The sequence below is a fragment of the Notothenia rossii genome (assembly GCF_949606895.1).
Source record: "Notothenia rossii genome assembly, chromosome: 5".
Classification (NCBI taxonomy): Eukaryota; Metazoa; Chordata; class Actinopteri; order Perciformes; family Nototheniidae; genus Notothenia; species Notothenia rossii.
Genome location: NC_136903.1, coordinates 76,899,107 through 76,920,509, shown reverse-complemented (window position 1 = coordinate 76,920,509; position 21,403 = coordinate 76,899,107). Strand labels below are relative to the sequence as shown.

Sequence of the window (21,403 nt, the reverse complement as noted above, 5' to 3'; positions counted from 1 at the left end):
CATCATAAAGTGGCCAAAATCTGATCAGCTCATTTTCAGACAGGTTTTTATGTAAATGGATCAGGACAAAAAGAGAGAGAATATTTTTTCCTGAAACTTTCCGAATCTCTTTACACAGAGGGGACACATGTTGATGTATAAAAGACATGAACATTGTCTTGGATTTTGCATAATAGGTGACCTTTAAATTAAAATAACACATTCGAAGTAGAGATTTGAGATCAGACCAGTTGAGACAGTCACTTTAATGGCAATCTAGATAATTACATAGCAGCAGGAACATTCAGAAAACATCTTTAACGTCTAAAATCTTGCAAAGCAACAATGGTGTTTCATAAATATTCATATAGATAAATAAACTCTTCTGATGGGTATACATATCTTCATATATAACAAAAATGTGTTTGTACTTCGCTGGTAATTTCAAAACGACACAATTTCACCATGTACGTAAATGTGAAGCTAAAACAATGGTAAGAGGTGTACACTTCTTTTCTTACCTTATTCAAAACTTGAATATGTAAATACTGCAGTATAGAACATCAAGTATCTACAATAACACATTGTATATTTACCCTTTAGAGTTCAGCTTAGTATTTTGAACAGTTTGACTCTTTTTGAGGAAACCTGATAAACAGTCCAGTCTAAACTGTTGCCCTTCAAACAGCAGCCCGTGATAAATCCATACCTCGTGATTTATCCTTCAGTATTTCTCTGATACATGTGCCTTGTTTAAATTAGTTGTTTGACATTTTGGGAGATACGCTCTTTTGCTTTCTGGAGAAGAGTGAGATAAGAAGATTGATACTCATGTATTTTTGTCTGTTAAATGTAAGGCTACAGCCGTCGATTAGCTTAGCCTAGCAGACAGACTGCTTAATCTGTATTTCAATTTGCGAGAATAGTCTAGTTGAGATGATAATTAATAATTAATTCATCTTTTTACACTAGTTTTTCATTCATCTAAAACTATATATTTTATACAGAGTAGGCTCTCTAATTTCACAGAAAACATTACGACCAAATGGCCGAAAAGAGCAGCTGAAAAATGAAAGCTTACAGCTGAACTATAGATAACAAATGTGTCATATAACATCCAATAAATGTTTTGAAAAATCAATTTACTATCCCAGTGATTGTAGTCTACAACTACAATCACTGGGATAGTACATTGAAATATTTCTGCCCAGCTATTGCTTAAAAAATTATATTTTTGCACAACAAAGTTCTTCACCGTAAAAACACTTTGTTATGCTGCACATGAATTCACAAAAAGTGTATTTGTTCTTATATTCGCTCTCTTTATGGCATTTGTTTGTAAACTTTTTCTGGGATCGTAGGGAGATGAGAACTACATACAATGCATATTGTTTTTCACTTAACTATTAGCTTGTCAATTTCAAAGGAACTGGAAGACAGATTTTGTTACCATTGAATAGAGACAGAATGTTTTAGAGTCCGGACAGTGACTTTACATTTTGCCATTGAATTAAATGTTTTATTGTCCCAAATAAATTATAATAACAAAAATAAAACACAAGAATTAGAAAAAAACAAACCTCCAGGAAAGTATACCACACTTGTCATTTTGACGCCATAACTACAATCTAATATCTTATTGTGTTCCTATTTTTTTGTTAATATGAGTGTCTTCAGTGAAGGTTTCCTTACCGTTTCTATTTAGTGTTTAATTTTTACTCACTTCCGCTGCAACAAGTGTTTATAGCACAAATGCCTGCCAAATATAAGTTTATATGTACCGATGTTATCTTTTTCTCTTCCGGTTTTGTTTGCAATGGCTTACGTCTGTTTTTGCTCCGGCCCCGTGCGTTGAAGCCGAACTACATCGTGGTTCTGTTGCTCGCTTCAAAAGTTGAGAAAAGTTCTACTTTTCAAGCTATGACCGGAAGTGTCTGCCAATCAAATCCTATGCCAGTACAAGCTCTAGCCAATCAAAACGCGTGCTTGTGTGTCCGGGGCGGGATATTCATGTGATTGGTTGTTGGTCAAGCTTCAGACACGCCCACCGGCAAGCTTCAACGCACGCTGCCGTGTGGACGCTGCGGTTTTCTTTTTTTTTACGCTAAGCTAACTGGGCCATCTGACTGTTGCTTATAATTAACAGACATTTTCTTATTCAGGTTAATCATCTCCCAAAATGACAAACTTTTGCTTTGTGATGCCAGCACACTATCAGTGTAAACAGTCCTCTCCCTCTGCTTAATATTTGCCAATATGTAAAGACAGACTAAAGCTTCAATATGCACATTCAATTCTGTTGAGACCTAAAAGTCGTGTTCAGTTCACCAAGGCATCCTGAATGTGTCCAGTGACAAGCAAACCTTTAAAAAAAAACGCCTGTTTGTTTGTGTTTCTGCTGCTTGAAAGCTCTCCTGCAGACAGTACCTCTCTTATGAGTTCTGCTCTGCTTTGATTCTCCTGTCATTACTTGATAATAAAGGTAGAAAATAACAGTCCTGGCCCTGGCCATCTCTTTAATGACAAGCCCCATTCTTCGGTGTGTGTCTGCCTGCTGGCGGGTTGTTCGGCTACAGCGGTCACCACGCTTCAGCACTTCATCCTTTCATCTTACACAGCACTGATCAATGTGAGATCACAGGGCACACCACTTCATCTGCTGCCTGCCCGTGCGTGTGTGTGTGCGTGTGCGTGTGCGTGTGCGTGTGCGTGTGCGTGTGCGTGCGTGCGTGTGTGTGTGTGTGAGTGTGAGTGTGAGAGACATGGGTTTGTCTTCTCCCTTTCCCTCAGCAAGTAATTGGGTATGCCCAGAGGTTCAAAGTTGTGTAATCACTGTGTGTTCTTCTCCTCTCATGGGACCGCATCGCGAAGTAAATGACTGTTCTTCTACATATCAATCACCATGTTGAGTTAAAATTACAGATACATAGCATACAAGCAGACAATATAACTTTGAATAAATGTCATACAACAAATGGCACCTGTTATGTGTTTACATAGCTTGATAGCCTCTCAAAATGACGTAACAGGGCGAATAGATCAGAGAGATAGAGGGAATGGGCTTCAAGCACACAACACAGCTGTGATTAGCTACCTACTGTATATCCAAACCTGTATCTAAACTGATATAGATTGTTGTTTTTTTTAATCAATATCACAGGTGTTCTCTTACTATCTATAAAAGAAGCAGGCGACTAGTACTTTTCAAAACATCTGGAATATGGTTACTTACAGGAAAGGCCACACAAACAAAAATTCTGCAGTGAGCAACAATCTTTTGCAGGAAGTGATAAAGAAACTTAGAAAAATGATCCTTCACAAAGTTCTGTACATTTTAATTGTTTATCCACTCTGTAAGTGTAAAAATGTTGAAAGCCGCAGCTCTTTCAGGATGTTAATTTAAGGTTAAAGCTGCAAAGATTTAACAGTCTTAAAGTCTTTAGGTAATTTGTTTCATGTAACAGTGAATGAACAAACTCTCAGAGTGTGACTAATTCTATTGTAGTTTACTTCGGCAAAGCCCTGAGCTTTCATTTATTTCACACTCTTCATTCAGAGTTAGATTTGTTCACTATTGTTTCTTATGAAGTGGCACAATGTCTTAAAAACAAAACATTAGAGTAAAGATACCAAGGCAGTTTAGCGCCAAACGATAATGGATAAATCACAAGATCTGCACAAGAGATTTTTTAAAGCAGTAGTTCAAGAAAGGCTGGCAAAGCATTTCAAACGGGCCATTTAAGCGCCGTCAACCATTCTATATAGCCTTTATATTCATGTACCCACTCGTCATCTGCCGTGGGACAGAGCAAAGAAAGAACAAGTGACCTTTTCATCCGGAGACACCGCGTCAAACTTGAGAAGATACTCTAGCAAGTTCCTTTCTATACTATCAATGCTTCATGATTTGAAACTAGGGTGTAGTCCAGGATGTTATCCGTCTACAGTATATGCAAAAATCTGTGTCGTTACTCTGCCCAAAATCAATTGGAAATAAGCAGGGATGTCTATTTGGGTTTAAGGTGGACAACTTGCTCTTATGATTTGAGTTGCCCAAGTCAAGAAATACATTTTTCTCAAGAGTAAAACTTTCTACCAGACACGACACTTCTGCTCGGGGTTCATCAGACTGCCCTTCTTGCACTGGAAAGCTTCTGAGAACGCTTCGAAATTCTGGAGAGATCCAAGCACCCTAAAGACAAAAGAAAAACAAGACATTATGAAAAGAGATGAAACATGTGATGAATGCTAGAGGAGCACTAAGGTGGAATCAAGCTTCCAAGTTTTTACATTTGGATCAGCCAATGGGCAAGCTGCCCTGAAACCTGAGCTCCTTAGTCCATCACACAGAACATCAGGTGAGCATGATTAAACCGCTGTAAACATCCTGTCACATGTTATGGTAATACAACAAATTTGTTAGCCAACACATCCAGACGGAGCACCATTAGCATTTGATTTGTTTATGGCTGACTAAAAAACTATTTTGTACGTGTATTTTTTATTTGTTAGACTCTATCAACTCATGACAAATATATCTGGTTCTTTAGCTGCTAAATGCTTCACTGTGTTCACCAGCTGGTCACTAATCTGTCCGAGCAGGTTGTATATAATGTTTTTTTGGAGCTTTGGTTTGCTTCAAACAGCTGCATGCTGTGCACAAAAACAAGCAGAGAGGATCTGAAGAGTTGGCATCACTACGATCACAATAGAGTGGTGTTTTAATTATGTCATTCAAACTAGCGATTAAGATATTAATGTTTATAAATCTGAGCATATTGAAGATCCTTACCTGTACTCTAAAGGACTGTGTGAGTCAGTCTTGATAGACTGGCTGGCATACTCAGGCCGATAAGCACCACACCATACCTAGAAAACAAAAGGCAAAATTGACCTTAAAAAGCAACCATTGAAAGAAGCTTTCTGCAGACTGTTAGTATTAAAACGCCTTTTTACAAACTATAGAGTTAGTGTTTCCCTAACTCATGTTTATATCATCATTTTACTTTGAATCTAATAATTATTCCACCTCTTGTGGTGCAAGTTTAGCAAGTTATTTTGCTCATAGACCAACGGACCACTTGTGAAACTCACCATCCCAATGGGGAGTCCTGACATGTTTAATTATTGAAGACCGTTTTCTGCTTTTCTGCATAACATTTCCTGGCAGCCAGATGCTCTTTACTTTGGCAGCTCCTCTCCATCCCCTATGTGAGTGTTTTGAGATTGCTTCACCAGCTGACCCTCTCCCTTTGTCCAAGTGTTTACTCGTCAGCACCAAAAAGCAGCTGAAAAATGCCCCCTCTGAGCTTTGGCTCTTGACTCCAGATTGCGAAATGATTGTCTGTCCCTTTGTCTGCTATATTAATACATCCAGAATCAACATGTCCTCGTTAGTCTTACGTACTTGGGCAAAGTTAAGAAAGAACAGTTGCTTGTGGTCCATGTCTAGACCAGGGAGACGAGAATCCTCACCGTTCATCTCCACCCACTTTAGGTAAGCCTGTAAATACACACATACACTTAGAGATTTAGGATATGTTAGTTCATAACTAACATGCTGGACTTTGTCATTGTTCCTTAAATTGTTGGGCATTTATGCAGCTAACATCCAACCTTAAATGCTTGACGAACACCTCCATTGTCTGCAATGTTCTCCCCCAAAGTGCTGATTCCACTGACCTGCAGCCACACCGACAAAACCAAAAACACACACAGGCATGAAAACACTCATTCTGGTTTTTACTTAATACATAGTTTACAATCTCTGGGATTAACGCCAAGACACAACATCTCATTTAATAAATGCCACTGGGTGCTTACGTTTTGACCACCTGCCAGCTTCCAGTTGAAGTTGCCATATTGTTGCACCATGCACTGTGACTGATCTTTAAAATGCTCAGCAGAGAAATTACTCCACCAGTTCAGCATATTACCATCTTTGTCAAAATTACGCCCTGTGAGGAAACACAATGCATTATGTTAAATACTGTTTGCCAAACATGATGCATCTAACAGTAACCTGTGTAACCAGTAAACTTAAAATAAACGGTTATTTTAAAATGACAGGGAATTTTAAACTGTATCTATCAGTTTGGGCTTCCCAAAATATCCATGAGGAATAACTTGTGTCTGACCGTTGTCATCAAATCCGTGTGTGATCTCATGTCCGATAACCATTCCTATTCCACCGAAGTTAAGGGCCTGGTGCTGATGTTTACTGAAGAAAGGCGGCTGCAGGATTCCTGCTGGAAAGACTGGGAAGACGAAAACACTAGGAATGAAACAATACAACTGAAATACACTAAGAAGTCACTGACTAACCATTAAAAAACACATCTCTTATTTTTCCATAGACAAGGCAAAGCTAGGCAAAGCTCCTACCTATCTGATTCCTGTTGGGTGAGTAGAATGCGTTCACCACAGCAGCACCAATGATCCACCTGAGGAGTGATTGGTTTACAATTTAGAAAAGAGCATTAAACTGCATTTTCAGTGGTATATACTATGCTAGAAAATCCATGCACAGCGCATATTTTGCATATGAAACAAAACATTAAAATATTCACTACCAATGCTCTTTAATGATTACTTAATGATGTCACAGAGCAATCTTCACTTGTAGGACCTTTATTTCTCCATTTTTGAAAAGTTTTTTTGTTACGTTTTCAGAACAACCACGTTAACTATCTATGAAACCGACATTTATCGGCCTCATCTTAAATGGCGTTCTGTTGTGATGATGTTTTATGTCTCATTTATTAAGTCATACAAAAACACAAAGATTACAGGAGCTTTAGTTCATAAGGACAGTTTGCGCTTTCAGATTTATCAGCAGCTTACAAGTCTGGGTCGACTGGTTCTCTGAGCTTCTTCAGACTCTTCTGTGCTTCAGACTTGAGGTTTTCCAGGATGTTCTCAAAGTAGTTTTCTTCACTAAAATTCAGCTGAAACCGGACAATGAGAGATCAGTGACATGTCAGGTATTTCCAGCGTGGCTTAGGAACAGACCCAGTCCTTACTTACATGAGCGTACTCCTGGTCAAGCTTCTGGTTGCTTTTCTGCAGAATATGATCCGGATAGCCAATATGCTCCTTGATTGCCATGGCCTATGTGACATACAGAACGATTAGTGTGATTATAGGGAACATCTAAAGAAGGTAAATCCTTATATGTTTGGCTTGGCTTCCTCTGATACCTTCTCTCTTGCCTTCTCCTTCGAAGGAGTATCCATCCAGCTCAACTCCTCCAGTGTTTCCACATACGCTTGCTGGATCTTACTGATAAGGTCACTGACCTGTGGACAAAGTAATACAATCTCATACAGAAGCAAGCGGTCATAGTTATGGGGCCCTGGATAACACATTATATTTTGTCTATAACATACTGTACATTGTGTTCAAAGAATGCAATGCGTGAAAAGCAGAAAATGCATTAAAGTGCACTTTAAGCCCAAGAAAAATACTCAGTGATTGTGCACATACCTATCAACCAACACATTTAAATGAAATAAGGCAACCCAGTCAGTTTTTGGCGCTGCAAAATAAACGCAAAAGTGCCAAAAGCTAGCCTTGAATGGCCATTTCAGGCTGGCGCTAAAAGCAAGTCAATAAAATGCTCAACTTTACAGCAGAAATAAATAGGTTTTACTGCCTGATACAAAATAAACTTGTTTTTGATACAGTTTCAGGCAGGCTTCAAAACTAAGCGTTTCAGGTATAATACATATATTTGAGAACAATAATATGTGTTTTGAACATCAAACTGGGGGTTACAGAAGTGAAGCCCTTACCATTCGTTTGCTTTCTCCAGCAAAAGTCTCATGCACATACAGAGCTCCAACTGCGTTCTCCATGCTGTTCTGGACATAGCGGACACATTCCCGCCACCAAGCATCCTCCACAGTGGTCCCGTAGAGAGTCTGACACAGACAGCAGACACATTGTAGGTCAGTTTTTGAATATGCTCATCTTATTATGTGCTGCCTTATCATTGTCATCGCACCTTTCTGTAACGGGCTCTGGCGTCTTTGAAACGGCGGCTCAAGCTATTAACCCTGTCAATGATGAGCTGCCAGGTGAGGTAGTTCTGCATAGTCCTGCAATTATAAAGTATGCAATATCTTGTTAAAGTGTTACTGAATTGTAAATATTCTGTAATATGTTCATTTTCATGGACTCTGCGTAGCCCTCTTGGCCTGACCTGACACTGTGTTTGGGGAGAACGTCATTCATCTTCTCGAGGTACGGAGAGCTGTACACCACCACCTCCTCCTCCAGCTGGATGTCAACAGACACGCTGGCCAGCACACCTTGGATAAAACGTGTCCAGTTAAAACCCTGCAAAACAAAGAGGTAGGAGATGTTTTCGCATATTAAATACATTTTTAGAGATGTCCTTCTGTTCTCAGTTCTATGTTAATCGAATGTGTTTGGGTTAAGGACAAAGTCAAGACATTTAAAGACAACAACTTGGACACTTTTTTCTGATATTGTCTTGACCAAACGTTAATTGATCAATATAAAAATTATTGTTTTTGCAAACCTACTTAAGAGAGAGTGTTTGCTGTTTCCCCGCTTCTTGTTTTTGTGCTAGGCTAACGAGTAAGCTTCATATTAATTTACAGAAATTAAAGCGGTGTCACTCTTTTTATCTTACTTGGCAATAAGGCAAATTTAAGGTGTATTTAAAAAATGTTGAGCTATTTATTTAATGTGTGAGATGCAGATATTCTTACCCAGGTCTTAGTATAACTCTAGTATCAACAATGTGCCTTGTTTAAAGAAGGGCCAGCTATGGTTCATCATTACCGAGTATAAAAGCTGTCAACTTCTCTGCTCAAAGGCACCTCAAAGTACTTAACATAACATAATTGTTTATGTGTTTGAATAGGTGACTTTTAGTACAAAAAACAAATGAAATAACACGTACATTAAAGTTGAATGTGCTCTGTAGCTCTCCAAGTGTCATCTTGTTGTAGAGAACGGTGACATCTTGGCGCTCCTCTGCCGGTGATGTGGCCTGGCCAATGAACAGGAAGGAAGAAGCTTTCCATAAACTGATCTTGGTTATATACATTCACATTTTCTCTCCTGTCATCAGCAAAGTCTCATTCGTCCCGCTCTAGACAGACATTGACAAAAAGACCTGGTTAAAAGCTTGGCTGCTATCTTTCAACTGACACAGAGAGGAGGTTCTCATTTTTCATCTTGTCATTATTCCTTTTTCCTTTGCCTTCGTCGCACAATTCCATTTCCTGTTGTGGCTGGCACTCACATTGGCGATGTCTGTCTCCAGCTCCAGCACTTGCATCATTTCCTCCCACACTCGGTCGTCATCCTGAGTCAAGTTCCTGTCCTCTCGAGTTATCTTCGCAATAGAAACCATGAAGTGTAGATATGCCTCTCGAACCTACGGTGCAATCACATGCTATAAAATGCTGTTTTCCACAACAAATCACAGTTGTGTCAGATTAATGAAGGTGAATTGTATTACAATATTTTGTGACACTCAAATAAGAAGAAAATGAAAATAATACTTTTAAAATATATATATATATAATCCAGGGACTATGAGAGAACTTTGAATTGTGATTTAGGACGGGCTGTCACTGTTGACAACTTGACGACTTTCTTGCTAGATTTAAAGACTTTATGAGCTAGTACTGATTCTCATTAGAAAAGAGTTGACACTGGGTTTTTAACTTGGACTTTTTTATATTTATATATCACTCTTGCTGGCTTCTCTTCAATGATACCGAACCGAGAATTAAGACCAAAGATAATATGGACCTGACAGTGGACTGTTTCTTTAGTGAAAATAGGTTTTATTGCAGCTGTTACAAGTATTAATGATCATTCTGTCAATTATGTTAACACCAAAAAAGGAAATCCCTTCATCCAATTGTATTTTAAATGATGGAGGAAGAAATCTGAGCGAAAGGTTTCTCCATATTTTACAAATAGAAACAAAAATGATCTCCATGATCGGTGATAGTGTACAGTAGTCAGAAAATATGTTTGAGAACTTACTTTTTTGTAGTTTCCATCGTTGAAGTAATAGTCTCTTGATGGCATTCCAAGTCCCGGCTGGTCAATCTAAACAGATTTACAGAAAAATAACATTATTTATGTTATTGTTGGACTTTGGTGAATTCTAACCAACAGTAATAGACCAGCAACTTACATGTTCCTCAAGGTTAAATTACAGTTTGTATCAATTGAGTATTGAGTAGAGGGCATAGATTACTGATTTGATTTGGTTGGCCTTTTAAGGTGGCTAAAATACGTGTTGCTGATGCTCCCATCCACAGCAGTACAATCGCTCTGCTTTTATGGCTATGACTATGTACCTATGTAATGATAAAGTACATACAATCCCCTTAAAACAATTAGAAACTACTCCTTTAAGAGACACACGAACACATAATGGCTCTATAAAGACATCACGACTGTTAAGTGTTGTTTTGTGGTCTTACATAAATGATATGGCGCCGAGAGTCCCGGTCGTCCGTCCACACATACATGTCCAGCAGAGCCTTCTTGTGGAAATTAGCGGTAAGCTTGGCCAGTGTGTCCTCAAGGCTCCATGCTTCCTCTGCAATTCACGGGAGGGGGGGGGGGGGGGGGGGGGGGGGGATCATTTTAACAAGGTAATCTTTTTGTAAATAACTATTTAATTTAGCATCATGCAAAAATGAGGCTCCCTCTTCTTCTGCTGCACATTTTACTGGGCAATCTGTGTAAATCTGTGTGTGCAGATGTGTCTATGTTTGGTTAATGCTGTTTGAGCATCTGTCTATGATTACATTTAATTAACGAGGCAAGAGCCAGGAGCTTGGGGAAGAGCAGTGTAGACTATTTAAAGCCCACTTTACAATCCTGAGTGAGGACCTGCTTCTACCTACTCAACACACTCCCAAACTCCACACATGACCGCTCTGATGAAGAGCCTCGGTCAGACTCTTGACAATTGTGCAGAATTGCTTAGTCGTACACAGCAATTCGACATGTTTGAGCAAATGTATCTGAGTATATGATGTATTGCAGGTGCACATGTGCATGTTGGTACAGAACAAGCTGTGGACATTAGGGTGTGTTTGTACCGGTAGTGATGTTCCAGTCATCTGTCGCCACAGGCCAGTCCCCGATACTCTCGATGAGCCTCAGGAGGGGCCTAGAGTCACGCTGCTCTATGAGGCCTGCACCAAAAATATATATAATATAATTATATATATATCATAAACATACAACCACACTTTAGTCCCTTCATTCTGTGGGAAAACCACATTATTAAGATTGAGACTTTTAGTTTTATCTTTGAAACATCAAGTGAAAAAAACAATTGCAACTCACAAATACTTTTTAACCACCATGGATGAGAAATTAATAAAAGGTTAATACATGCTGTAAGATACCCTGCTAGGCTGCATGTGGTTAGTATCTGCAGGTCCTAAAGATTCTTCAAGGTTTTTAAAATTCAACATTTTTTAAATTACATTTTTGAAGCTTTTAACTTGGTGATCCCCTGCAGAATCCTGGCTGTGTGATAGCCTGCTACATAAACAGCTTCAGAAACTGTTATTTATATGTTTTCTCAGAATAAAACCAGCATTTTCAGACAGCAGAAAGAGAGCCTTACTCTCATTCATGCAGGAGTTGTAAAGGACTTTGGCCTTCTTGATGGCATTTCTGTCCTCTTCATTGTCCGTCTCGAGAACACCTGAAACAACAAAACACATGCATGCAGACATTGTATCTCTGAATGAAGCCCCCTCATGGCCCTGGATGCTGCAGTCCACTGAAACCCAGCTGACCTTTGAGTACAATCTCTAGCTTGTCCCGCAGAATGTCAAAGATGCTGTGGCGGGAGCTCGTCTCCGGGATCACGTGTCTCTCCAGCCAACCCCCGCAGGCGTATTGGTAGAAGTTATCACAAGGCTCCACAGACTTATCCATGTTCTGCAACAGCCGAGCAGCTTTGAGGCATCACAGAGACAAGAAAGGTGAGGGAGGCAGGACATCGTAATGTGGATATAACATACTTTGAAAGGAAAGGGGGCTGACTTTGTTTACAAAACGGAACAGCAAGAGAGCAAATAAGATAACAGTCCCTCTCACCTGCAGTAACACAGTCTGCGGTTGTACACACACTGTTGGAGCGAATCAGCTGGCCTGAAACAAATCAGTGTCAACATTCATGAGAAAGCATGCGCACCATTGGACAAACTACCCCCAGACTGAGACAAGGAGGATGTTGTTGTGTGAAAAAGCTCAAACTAAATAGATGTATGTGTGGTCTGTGTGTGACGGTCAGTGTCTGTGTCAGCAGTGACTTTGTTCTTTCACTTTTGTGTGGCAATGCTGATCAGGCAGTAAAGGGAATTACAGTGACTATCAGAGGTGCAGGCTTCAATATGACACATGCAAACCCACTTATCCCACGGTGCGACCTGTGTTGAGTTTATAAGCTTAAAGCGACCAACGCTCACCTTCACTTGTTGTGCTCCTCGACAAAGTTGTCCTGTTGGATTGCTCTGCATTGGTTGGAAGAAACATGAACAAACATTAGACACAGTCAGGGCATCTTATAATGATCAATTCTCATTTAAGCATGGGGAAACACAATTATGTCCCAGGCAGAGTTGTATTTGTGTTTGCAAGTCAACAAAATCCTGAAATAAAGAGCCTGCAGTTAAAAATTGTTATCATTAAACCTGTCTGTGTGTGTATCGTTGATATATGGTATTTTGAAGTGAAAGCCTTATTTTGCTGGAGTAACACTAACCTTTAAAAATCTCTAAAAAGGTTAGCCAATGAAGTGTGCATCAATATTGCATCTGAAAGCACGTCTAGGGTCAGGATTATGTCCTGTGTCGATGCCAACTCGCAGTCACACATACAAAGCAGGAAGACCCCCCATCTGTAATATCTGGATCTCTCCTCAGTGATCCATTACCTCTCACAACCGATGTGTAGAGGACTGCCAACCCAGCCAAGGCACAGCTGACCAACAGCAGCAGCACGGACAGACCGATTTCTGCAACAGTCCAACGGCGCTTTCCAGGTTTACTTGATTTCTCCATGATATCCATTTGGCTTTCGGATTTGCCCATATTCCTCCTGACTGCCGGCTCTGTGGGAAAGACACTGTTAGAGTGTGGGATGGTCCAGGCAGAGAGAGAGGTGTGTGTGTGTGTGTGTGTGTGTGTGTGTGTGTGTGTGTGTGTGTGTGTGTGTGTGTGTGTGTGTGTGTGTGTGTGTGTGTGTGTGTGTGTGTGTGTACATGTGTGTACATGTGTGTGTGGGCAGTGATCCATCAGTAAACTGTGCCAGCCGACCTGCAGTGAGTGAGCTTCAACTGCTTAACACCTACAACAACTTCACTGACAGGAGTTGTGAAACTGTTCTGGTCTCGTTGCAGAAACACAGTTTGACACTAGACAAGTTATTCTTGTTATTCTGCTTATTTCTGCAGCCTTTGCATAACTATTTTTTGAGCATGTTGAATACACAAAATATGGCCTTTAAAATTCACAATAGTCTTAATAAAAACTAAGCGGGACGAAATTCTCCTTAAATGTATCAATGCTATCTTAATGTGAGATCAACTCATAATGGACTGGGAGATTAAGTAGGAACTGACACAATGACTGCTTTGTCTATATTAGCTTTTGTTTCCTGCAAGGGACATCATTGGTTTCCAACCTGGAAACAATGAGTTGACTTTGTCATGTGAAATAGCTGATAATATCTCAATATTTAAAAAATCCTCTCAGTAATATTATTATTTACTTTCCCCATACTGTATAGCCCAGCCCTTCTGCCACATAGTGTCTTGCCTGTTGAAATGATTATTTTACTTTAATAATGATAGTTCTCAAGGGACCAGTGCCCCTGTTTTAATAACTTGACCACATTTTGTTTAGTGCATGAGGGACATTATTTTCCACTTAATCATTGAGCTCCATCTGGTGTTAATATAGGAGAGACAGTCATTGTGTATAATTAATATGACATTAATTCTGGGAACAATTTGGGGAACAGAAACAGATGAAATATTTGCCCAACACACACACATGCATGCTATTAGGCCTCTAGACATAGCCTAAGCCCATACTTCAAGAGAGCTAATTTCTTTGCACAATAATGATGTATGTGAGAACACAATATTGCAAATGAACGTTGCTGAAGAGGACAAAACCACAATCACCCGTGGCTTTCAACAGCATTGCTTTGTATCTATTCAATCTGCAGCACCTGTTTCTCCATAACCAGCACCATTGCCCTATCATTAGGCCTGACAGGGGACGGGCTATAAATCAGAGGTCCACACTGCTGTGCCCCATTAGCCCTAACTGATGAATACTCATGGGCACATATCTGGCACTACAGTGATGAAGAGCAGGCAGGGGCTTGTTAGAGCTTCACTCACTGACACCCTCAGTATCACAGTGCAAACAAACGACTGAGGCAAAATCCAGCCATACTGCATCAGGAAGCAAGACAGGCCTCACTTAGCAATAATGTGCAGTCCACAATGCAAGATCTACATCTTTGAATGTCCTCAGATGTTGAGCATTTCTGTTTAATTTCTCCCTGTTTTTGGGAGGAATTCAGGCATTTTAAATTGTATTTATGAATAACCCAATGCATAATAAGTCTGTGGCTTCTTTCCATTTCAATAAAGCAAAATGACAAAAAAGCCATGTCAAAAAATTAAAATAATATCTATTTTAGGAATTGGCAAAATGCCTTTACAAAAAGACGATTCTCCCTGGAGCAATACATCTGACTCACAAGCCTTTGGTAAATCCAAAAGAACATTATGTCACCCAACAATTTTAAATATGAAAAAATGTAATGTAGACATATTATAAATGTAGTGTTTTGTCTGATGATTATATACTGTATTCTTTATTATTTTTGAAACATGCTGTTAAAATCTAGTATAATATGACACATTTTTACTTTCTTCGTAGCAAATATATAAATCATTATTTTATATATATAATCTTTTTTTGTTTTTTATGGCTGGAATTGTACTTTTTATTGTGATTGCAGACTGTCGTAGTATTTGTTTAGCCTGAGAGAAAAATCCCAGGGCCACAATTTTACGGCTGCCTTTTGCAATGAGTGCAAGGTAATAAGCGGTGCATTTGCAACAAAAAGAAAAACAGAAAGAAGCCAGGAACAAAATTAAAGTCTGCATTGACAGAGAAGATCTGCTTCTCTTCCTCCAGCTGCAGCGCTACACAACATCGTCCAGCTTCATGCTCGTGAACCACAGTGAGGCTTCTGCAGATTATGCGTCAAAGAGGGAATAGTTACAATAAAAAATAAAAATGGGCAGACTAAGCAACAATATTAAGATTCATTACTGGTTTACATTTCCAAAATGATCTAAAGTCAAGCAAAAACACACACATTTAAAGCAAACACATTGACCAATAGTACCACCTTCCAGATCCTTTACATTTACTCAAATCTCTGACCGTTTCAAGTTCCCAGGACACCAACTTCTACATCATGAAAACAATAGATATAAAGCTTTTATTTTCTACACATGTATGCACACAGGTTAAGACAGATTTATATAAAGACAGACACTGATGATTCAACCCTAATTGAGGACCGATTGGTAAACATGTGGTCGTTCATTTACTGAGACTAACCTTAAAGAACAATTTTCTACCAACATGAAGTAGGTAGATGTGCATTTTATATGCATGAAATAAATGTTCACAAAGCAGTGGCAGGGTGTAAGCCAACAGGTCAGAGATTTAAATTAAGCCTTTCTCTGAAGGTGAGACCAATCAGTGCTGAATGTTTTCAGCTCTGATTGTTTTAAGCACATTGATTAAGATTACGTTCAGTGACTGGTACAGTTCTTCTCTAAACGTACTGCTCCAAACAAAATAAGGATTAACTCGCAGGTCAGACTGCCAACACACGTTCTCCGGTTCATTATAATTTGCTTTGCTACTTATCGTATAGTAGGCTACACCTCAAAGTCTATAAATACAACTCGAAATCTTAAAGCATTTCTCACAAATCTGTCCTGGGACAGCCGAGGATCTGGCAGGAGTGATTCCTAAAGGCTGCAGTTCCAGATGGCTAACTTGGTTTTGGTGCTTCTCAGCAAACAGGAATCTAATCTGGAGGATCCAGAGGCTTACCTTGGTATGTGGATGGTAGAAGTCCCTAAGCCGTTTCCCCCCACAGCGCGCTAATATCTCAAACACCCCTGCTGAGCATCCACTCAGAGCTGGTGTGTAGAGAAATGAGTCTGTGCTGCGGGTTGAAGGAGACGTTATCCAGCTCAGTGTGCTGCTCAGGGAATGAGTGAGGCAGCAAAGGGAGAGGGAGAGCAAGACACAGATGGAGGGAGGGAGGGAGAGAGAGAGGGAGGGAGGAAGAGGAGGGAGAGGAGGCAGATGGGAGGTGATAGTACAGCATTGTTTTTGGTACTATGATAAGATGTTGGGGATCTGTTTGTTATGAGGGGATGAGGATGGTTACGATATGTGCGTATCTGAAGGGTCAACAGGATGTGTTACAGTGAGCATACATTTCCCCTTGTTCTCCCAGTGGTGTGTCCCCAGCTGGAAAGGAAAGGGCAGGGAAATCTGGAAAGCTTGCAGGGAGATAACACAAACGTGTTTTTAAAGCTCTCTGCAGGCAGATAATTTTGCAACTGAGTTTCTAAACCTCTTCAAGCTGTTCTTATATCCCCGTAGCCATAAACAAATAGATGTATGCCCCCCTTGTCATCACTTTAAAAAGAGACACCACTGTTGTTCTTGTCATCCCTCGCTCATCTCATGTCCAGGAAGACTTGTCCTCATGGAGATCTCAGATGCCCAACGTGTTTCTCTTTGGGATCTGAACCCTGGCCTGGTGACAGATTGAAATGGCATGGTGCCCAGCTCATTATCGGCCTGATTAGCCACACTAATTAGCTGATAATAAAAGGAGAGTGTGTAGCTCATACACACAGCAGTTGCTCAGGTGGCTGAGAGTAAACAAAATTGAGTGGATCGAACCCAAAAAAAGAACATGCATTCGATAAGTTAAAGATCCTTTTTTGATGTGCATTATTTAAGGATGTTGAAGATTAATGTCACAGAAATGTCTATAAGTGATCTCAATCTATTGATTGATTTGATATCCTTAATATTGAAAATGATGTTTGGCCTCACAGACATTAAGAAATGTAATTGTCCTTCTTTAAGGTTTATCATTTGAGTAAATATGGTGTTAGGTATAATACTGAAATTAAAATGTGAAAAAATGTTTGCTTTTGGATTTCACTCATATCTTACCTAGAACAAATTCAATAAAAAAAGAACACTTTTGACACATTGGCAAACTTTGGATGGCCCTCTGTTGTCTCAAAAGGATAAACAATGTAATATGTTATCTTCTAAGAAAAGGCTTTTTAATAAATGTAAATACTCTTGACATGACGTTCCTCATCCCCCATGAGATGGATTAAGTCATCGTCTGATGTAGTGCATATTGTTTCACATGTGAGCACGACCCTAGTCTACATGCTAATCCTTCAGGGAAATACAGAGATGTACTCAGAGGAATTTGAAAAGGTCAGAAGACAGACAGCATGTAATCCAATATAACAGTGTCCACTTTTTGTCCCTCTGAACTATGAAGTCATCCATGGTGCAGGTAAACAGGAGACTCGTGCATCTGTCCATGTGACTGCTGTAAAGTGCCATTGAATTTAAAGTGAAAATGTAGAATTATACCTCTTAAAGAAAAGCAGCTTTTCTCCAGTTCCCAGGAAAGCACGTGTTCTGACTAATGTGTTTCCACTGATTTTATTCAAAGTAAATGACTATCAGTGCTTTTAAAGGGTTGGGTGCTTTGGGGCTCTTTCTATCCCTCTTCCCTTTCAGGACGATGCTGTGCTGGTAAGGTTTCCCCACATTTCCAGGAGTAACAACCTTTCGCTTTCTGCCGGCTGTGTTTGGGGCTTTCTGCTCTGTGTTGCAGAATTTGTCAGCTAATGTGTTGCTTTTTCTCATTTTGTTCATGATCATTACCTTGCTTTAAGCAAGCTGCTGGCAAACATTAAAGTCTTTACTCAGCTGCTTTATAGTCCGTAGATTGCATGTTATATATTTAAGTGCAAACAGTTGGTTTTTTCAAGAATAAGTCTAATCCCGTTTAAGTAGGGAACTTCAAACTTGATTATCTGAGATTTATTTGATGTAAGGCAGCGTATGTTTGTTCTCACACAGGCTGCAAACAAATACTGCTCTGTCTCAGTGATTAGTGGATCTGGAAAAAACAAGCTTGAAAGCTTTTTAATTAGACTATTGTTGATGCATGCTACTGTATTTATTTGATGGAGAAGGCGACTCAACTTTGCTAAAAGCCTGTGGCAAAAATATTTAATGTGTGCTTGGAAACTGCAGGGAATGATGTTATTGTTGGATAACAGATTATAAGTGTGCTATATAAATAAAATGTATTATTATTATTATTATTACTTTTCTTTAAAAAAAAATCTCATAACTAAAAACGATATCAAATACCAGGTTGCGCAACATGGACCAAATTGTTCTGTGGCTCACACAGAAGACCTAGATATGAAAACATCATGTTCTCATTTATAGCCAGATTAATAAATAAGCATTTTAAATTTTTTCATTTCTACTGTTTTTGCCTGAAATTACAATTTGAAATGCTTGCGGCCTGACAATAGTAGTAATCACTGCTTTACATTCTCTTCTCCCTGTTAATAATGTCTCGTGTTAAATGCTGTCGGATTAGCAGTAAGCATGAGATTAACCAGCCCAGAATATTTGAGTTTTTAATTGCAATGCTTAAAGTCAATAGCGTTTTTCGAGGTAAAAGCTTATTTACTGTGACGAGGTGATTCTATCCTACATTTTTCCTATCTTAAAAACACTAACAATGCTAGAGTTGGTTATATAATGGTGTTTTTCTGGATGAAATAGAGGCATTGATTGTTGTTTGACCCAGGCTGCTGAGATGTCTGTCGGTCTGACATGACAGTGTGAGTCGTCCTAACACACTCTCTGGCAGCTCGGTTGCCTTCTGTTAGATTAATTGTCGTCCCTCACCCCTTAAAACAAAGTTGGTGATAACTGGTTTGTTCCTCCTCTGTTGATTTACTGCATGTGTTTAATAGGCCTCAGAGAAACGCTCAGGTCATTAAGCACAACCGGGAAATAAAACCCCCCGATGCGAGGTCCCTCTGCTGACTAACTCAGAGGAACCGGACCTGAAGCAAACCTCATGGTCTCTGTCCTTGTCTCATAAATCAGCATCCATTAAATCACCGTTTCCAGGTGCTGTGTGTTCGAATAATGGCGACCAAAGCATGATGGCTGCAGTCAATGTGGTCTATATCACTTCTTACTCTCAATCACGCCAAACCTGAGCGTGGACGAGCATATATCTTTATAACAAGAAGTAAAAACAGGGCATTTAAAATAAAGAGTAATCTACTTATGCATGTGCCAGCTTTAGGGAAAATCTTAAAGGTGTTAAAAAAGGATGATTATGGGTTTTCTACTTAAACATTTGTTTACGCTTTAAAGTCTAAAAACGTACCATCATAGTCATACTGTTGGTCTGAATTTGTTTTAGCGCCTGTTCCTTTAAGGCCCAGCTACCAAAAACACTGCTCTGAATGGCTTGTGAGAAAAATATGGCACACCTTTGTATGGTAGTTTTCAAGCTGTTAGTGGAGATACTCTGATGGTGGGCAGTATTTTTTTATGAGCCTGCATGTGACATGAGAAGGAGAGCCAAATCTGAATGGCTTGTTGAATCCAATGTTTTCCCTCCAAGGCAGCCCACAGAAACCTGACTGGGTTGTGTTATTTAACAGATGTGGGTCGTTAGGCACTCCATACACCCACATGTACAGTATGTGCTCATGCATTGCAAACGTGACTCTTTCATAACAGTTTAATGTCTCCTTAAGTGTGTCGGTTTTTCTTATTGTACATGTTTATTGTGTGCAGACATGTTCTTGAGCTTTACTGCTCTCCATTCACTGTGTGCTGTTGCAACGATAGAAGAAGCACATTGTAGTTGGGACATACAGCTTTTTTAAAGTCTGTTCTCTATTATATACATTATCAGCGTAACATTTCTTTCAGTTGTTACATTGTGGTTCTGCGGCTTTCACTGAAGTGACCTGAATACTTCCTCCACCGCTGATCATTTTTTTATGTGGTTGTCTGTTTTTAAAAGCTTGTGACAGAGTTTCTGTGATCAGAAACAAAGCTCTTAAAAAAAAAATATTGACTGTATAAATGTAAACTCATTTTGCCTGATTCAACAAAAAAAAGATTTAAAAAAAAAGAAACAAAGCTCTTAATCTAAACAATATCCTATTAACTCCACATGAATCGTTCTCTTTGGTCAGAAAGTGACAACAAACCTGTCCCTCAGGTTTTGGCAGCTAGAACAGCGAGGTGGAAGATCTAATCCTCCTTATCTTAATGGCATCCACCTCTATCGCTAGAGTGGTGGGGAAAATCGACCCTGTTCCTTTCTTTATCAGCAAAAACCACTTACCTGCCCAATCCGGTTTGTCAAAACCCCCCCCCCCCCACCCCCCATTTCTGTCAGACCCCTCTCCCTCTCCATCAAACTCCTCTGTTGGTCTTTCACTCTCCGTTACACCTTGTTTTGTTCTGCTTTGTCTCAGTCTCTACTAACTAGAATTTATTTAGAGGTGCCTGCTACCAGGAAAATATGAAAACTTGTTGGGAGATGGGCTGCTGTTGAAAAGGACTAATGGCCCATGTATTTCTAGAGAACCACCCTACACACACACACACCTCCCCACACACACGCGCATACACACACCCTATTTGCCTTCTCATAATCGCACTGCAACGATGGCTGCTCTGCAACAAGGGAGTCAAAAGACACTATAGAGAGGAAAATCAGAGACGCAAGCATGCAGCGGACCCTGTGGTGATACAAAGTTTTCTTTGCATAGCCCTCACACACTCTGGGGTCCCTGGGCAATTGTTCAATTCAAGATGATGGTAGACATTGTGTTTGAACAGGCATACTGTACTTTTAAAGTCAACAAGCACAATGAAACTCTGTGTGCTTTACTCTAAAACAAAATGTACTCAGGAGGATCTCAACAGTTTGGTTGACTGAATAAATACAACCAATAGCTCAACATAAATACTCTTTCCCTGCATTGTCTAAGGGTTCTCAGCCTTTCTTTTTCTCTCTTTGTCCTTTACTGAAAATTAGGAGTCGATTTTATTTTCCAGCCGAAAAACTCATGCAAAACTTATCGAGGATAAACTAATAATTTTGAGCAGTGCTCGTTTTTTACAAGTTACCGATTCATTTCCACTTTTTAAAAACTATATTGTATAGTGCCGAGAGAAGGTAGGCA

The 21,403-nt window shown here is 39.6% G+C and overlaps 1 protein-coding gene across 1 annotated transcript; it reads right to left on the bottom strand.

Annotated features, from left to right (window-relative positions):
* Positions 1-230: 230 nt before the first annotated feature.
* On the bottom strand, positions 231-16,335 carry mmel1 (membrane metallo-endopeptidase-like 1). The gene is made up of 24 exons (XM_079683050.1): positions 16,158-16,335; positions 12,938-13,114; positions 12,471-12,515; positions 12,100-12,153; positions 11,796-11,957; positions 11,621-11,701; positions 11,085-11,180; positions 10,458-10,576; positions 10,012-10,077; positions 9,257-9,391; positions 8,912-9,001; positions 8,183-8,319; positions 7,985-8,078; positions 7,773-7,901; positions 7,179-7,277; positions 7,006-7,089; positions 6,823-6,926; positions 6,364-6,422; positions 6,117-6,236; positions 5,803-5,936; positions 5,596-5,661; positions 5,387-5,482; positions 4,772-4,848; positions 231-4,171 (listed from the first exon to the last, which is right to left on the bottom strand). The coding sequence occupies exons 2-24, from the start codon at positions 13,092-13,094 to the stop codon at positions 4,072-4,074; spliced, it is 2,304 nt and encodes a 767-aa protein (XP_079539176.1). The 5' UTR covers positions 13,095-13,114; positions 16,158-16,335; the 3' UTR covers positions 231-4,071.
* Between the last annotated feature and the right edge of the window lie 5,068 nt (positions 16,336-21,403).

Coding starts and splice junctions, on each gene's coding strand:
- mmel1 (XM_079683050.1), bottom strand. CDS start 13,094: ATGGGCAAATCCGAAAGCCAAATGGATATCATGGAGAAATCAAGTAAA. Junction 10,078..10,457: donor CTCGGCGCCATATCATTTAT/GTAAGACCACAA, acceptor AAATCTGTTTAG/ATTGACCAGCCGGGACTTGG. Junction 6,237..6,363: donor ACCCAACAGGAATCAGATAG/GTAGGAGCTTTG, acceptor TCGTCTTCCCAG/TCTTTCCAGCAGGAATCCTG.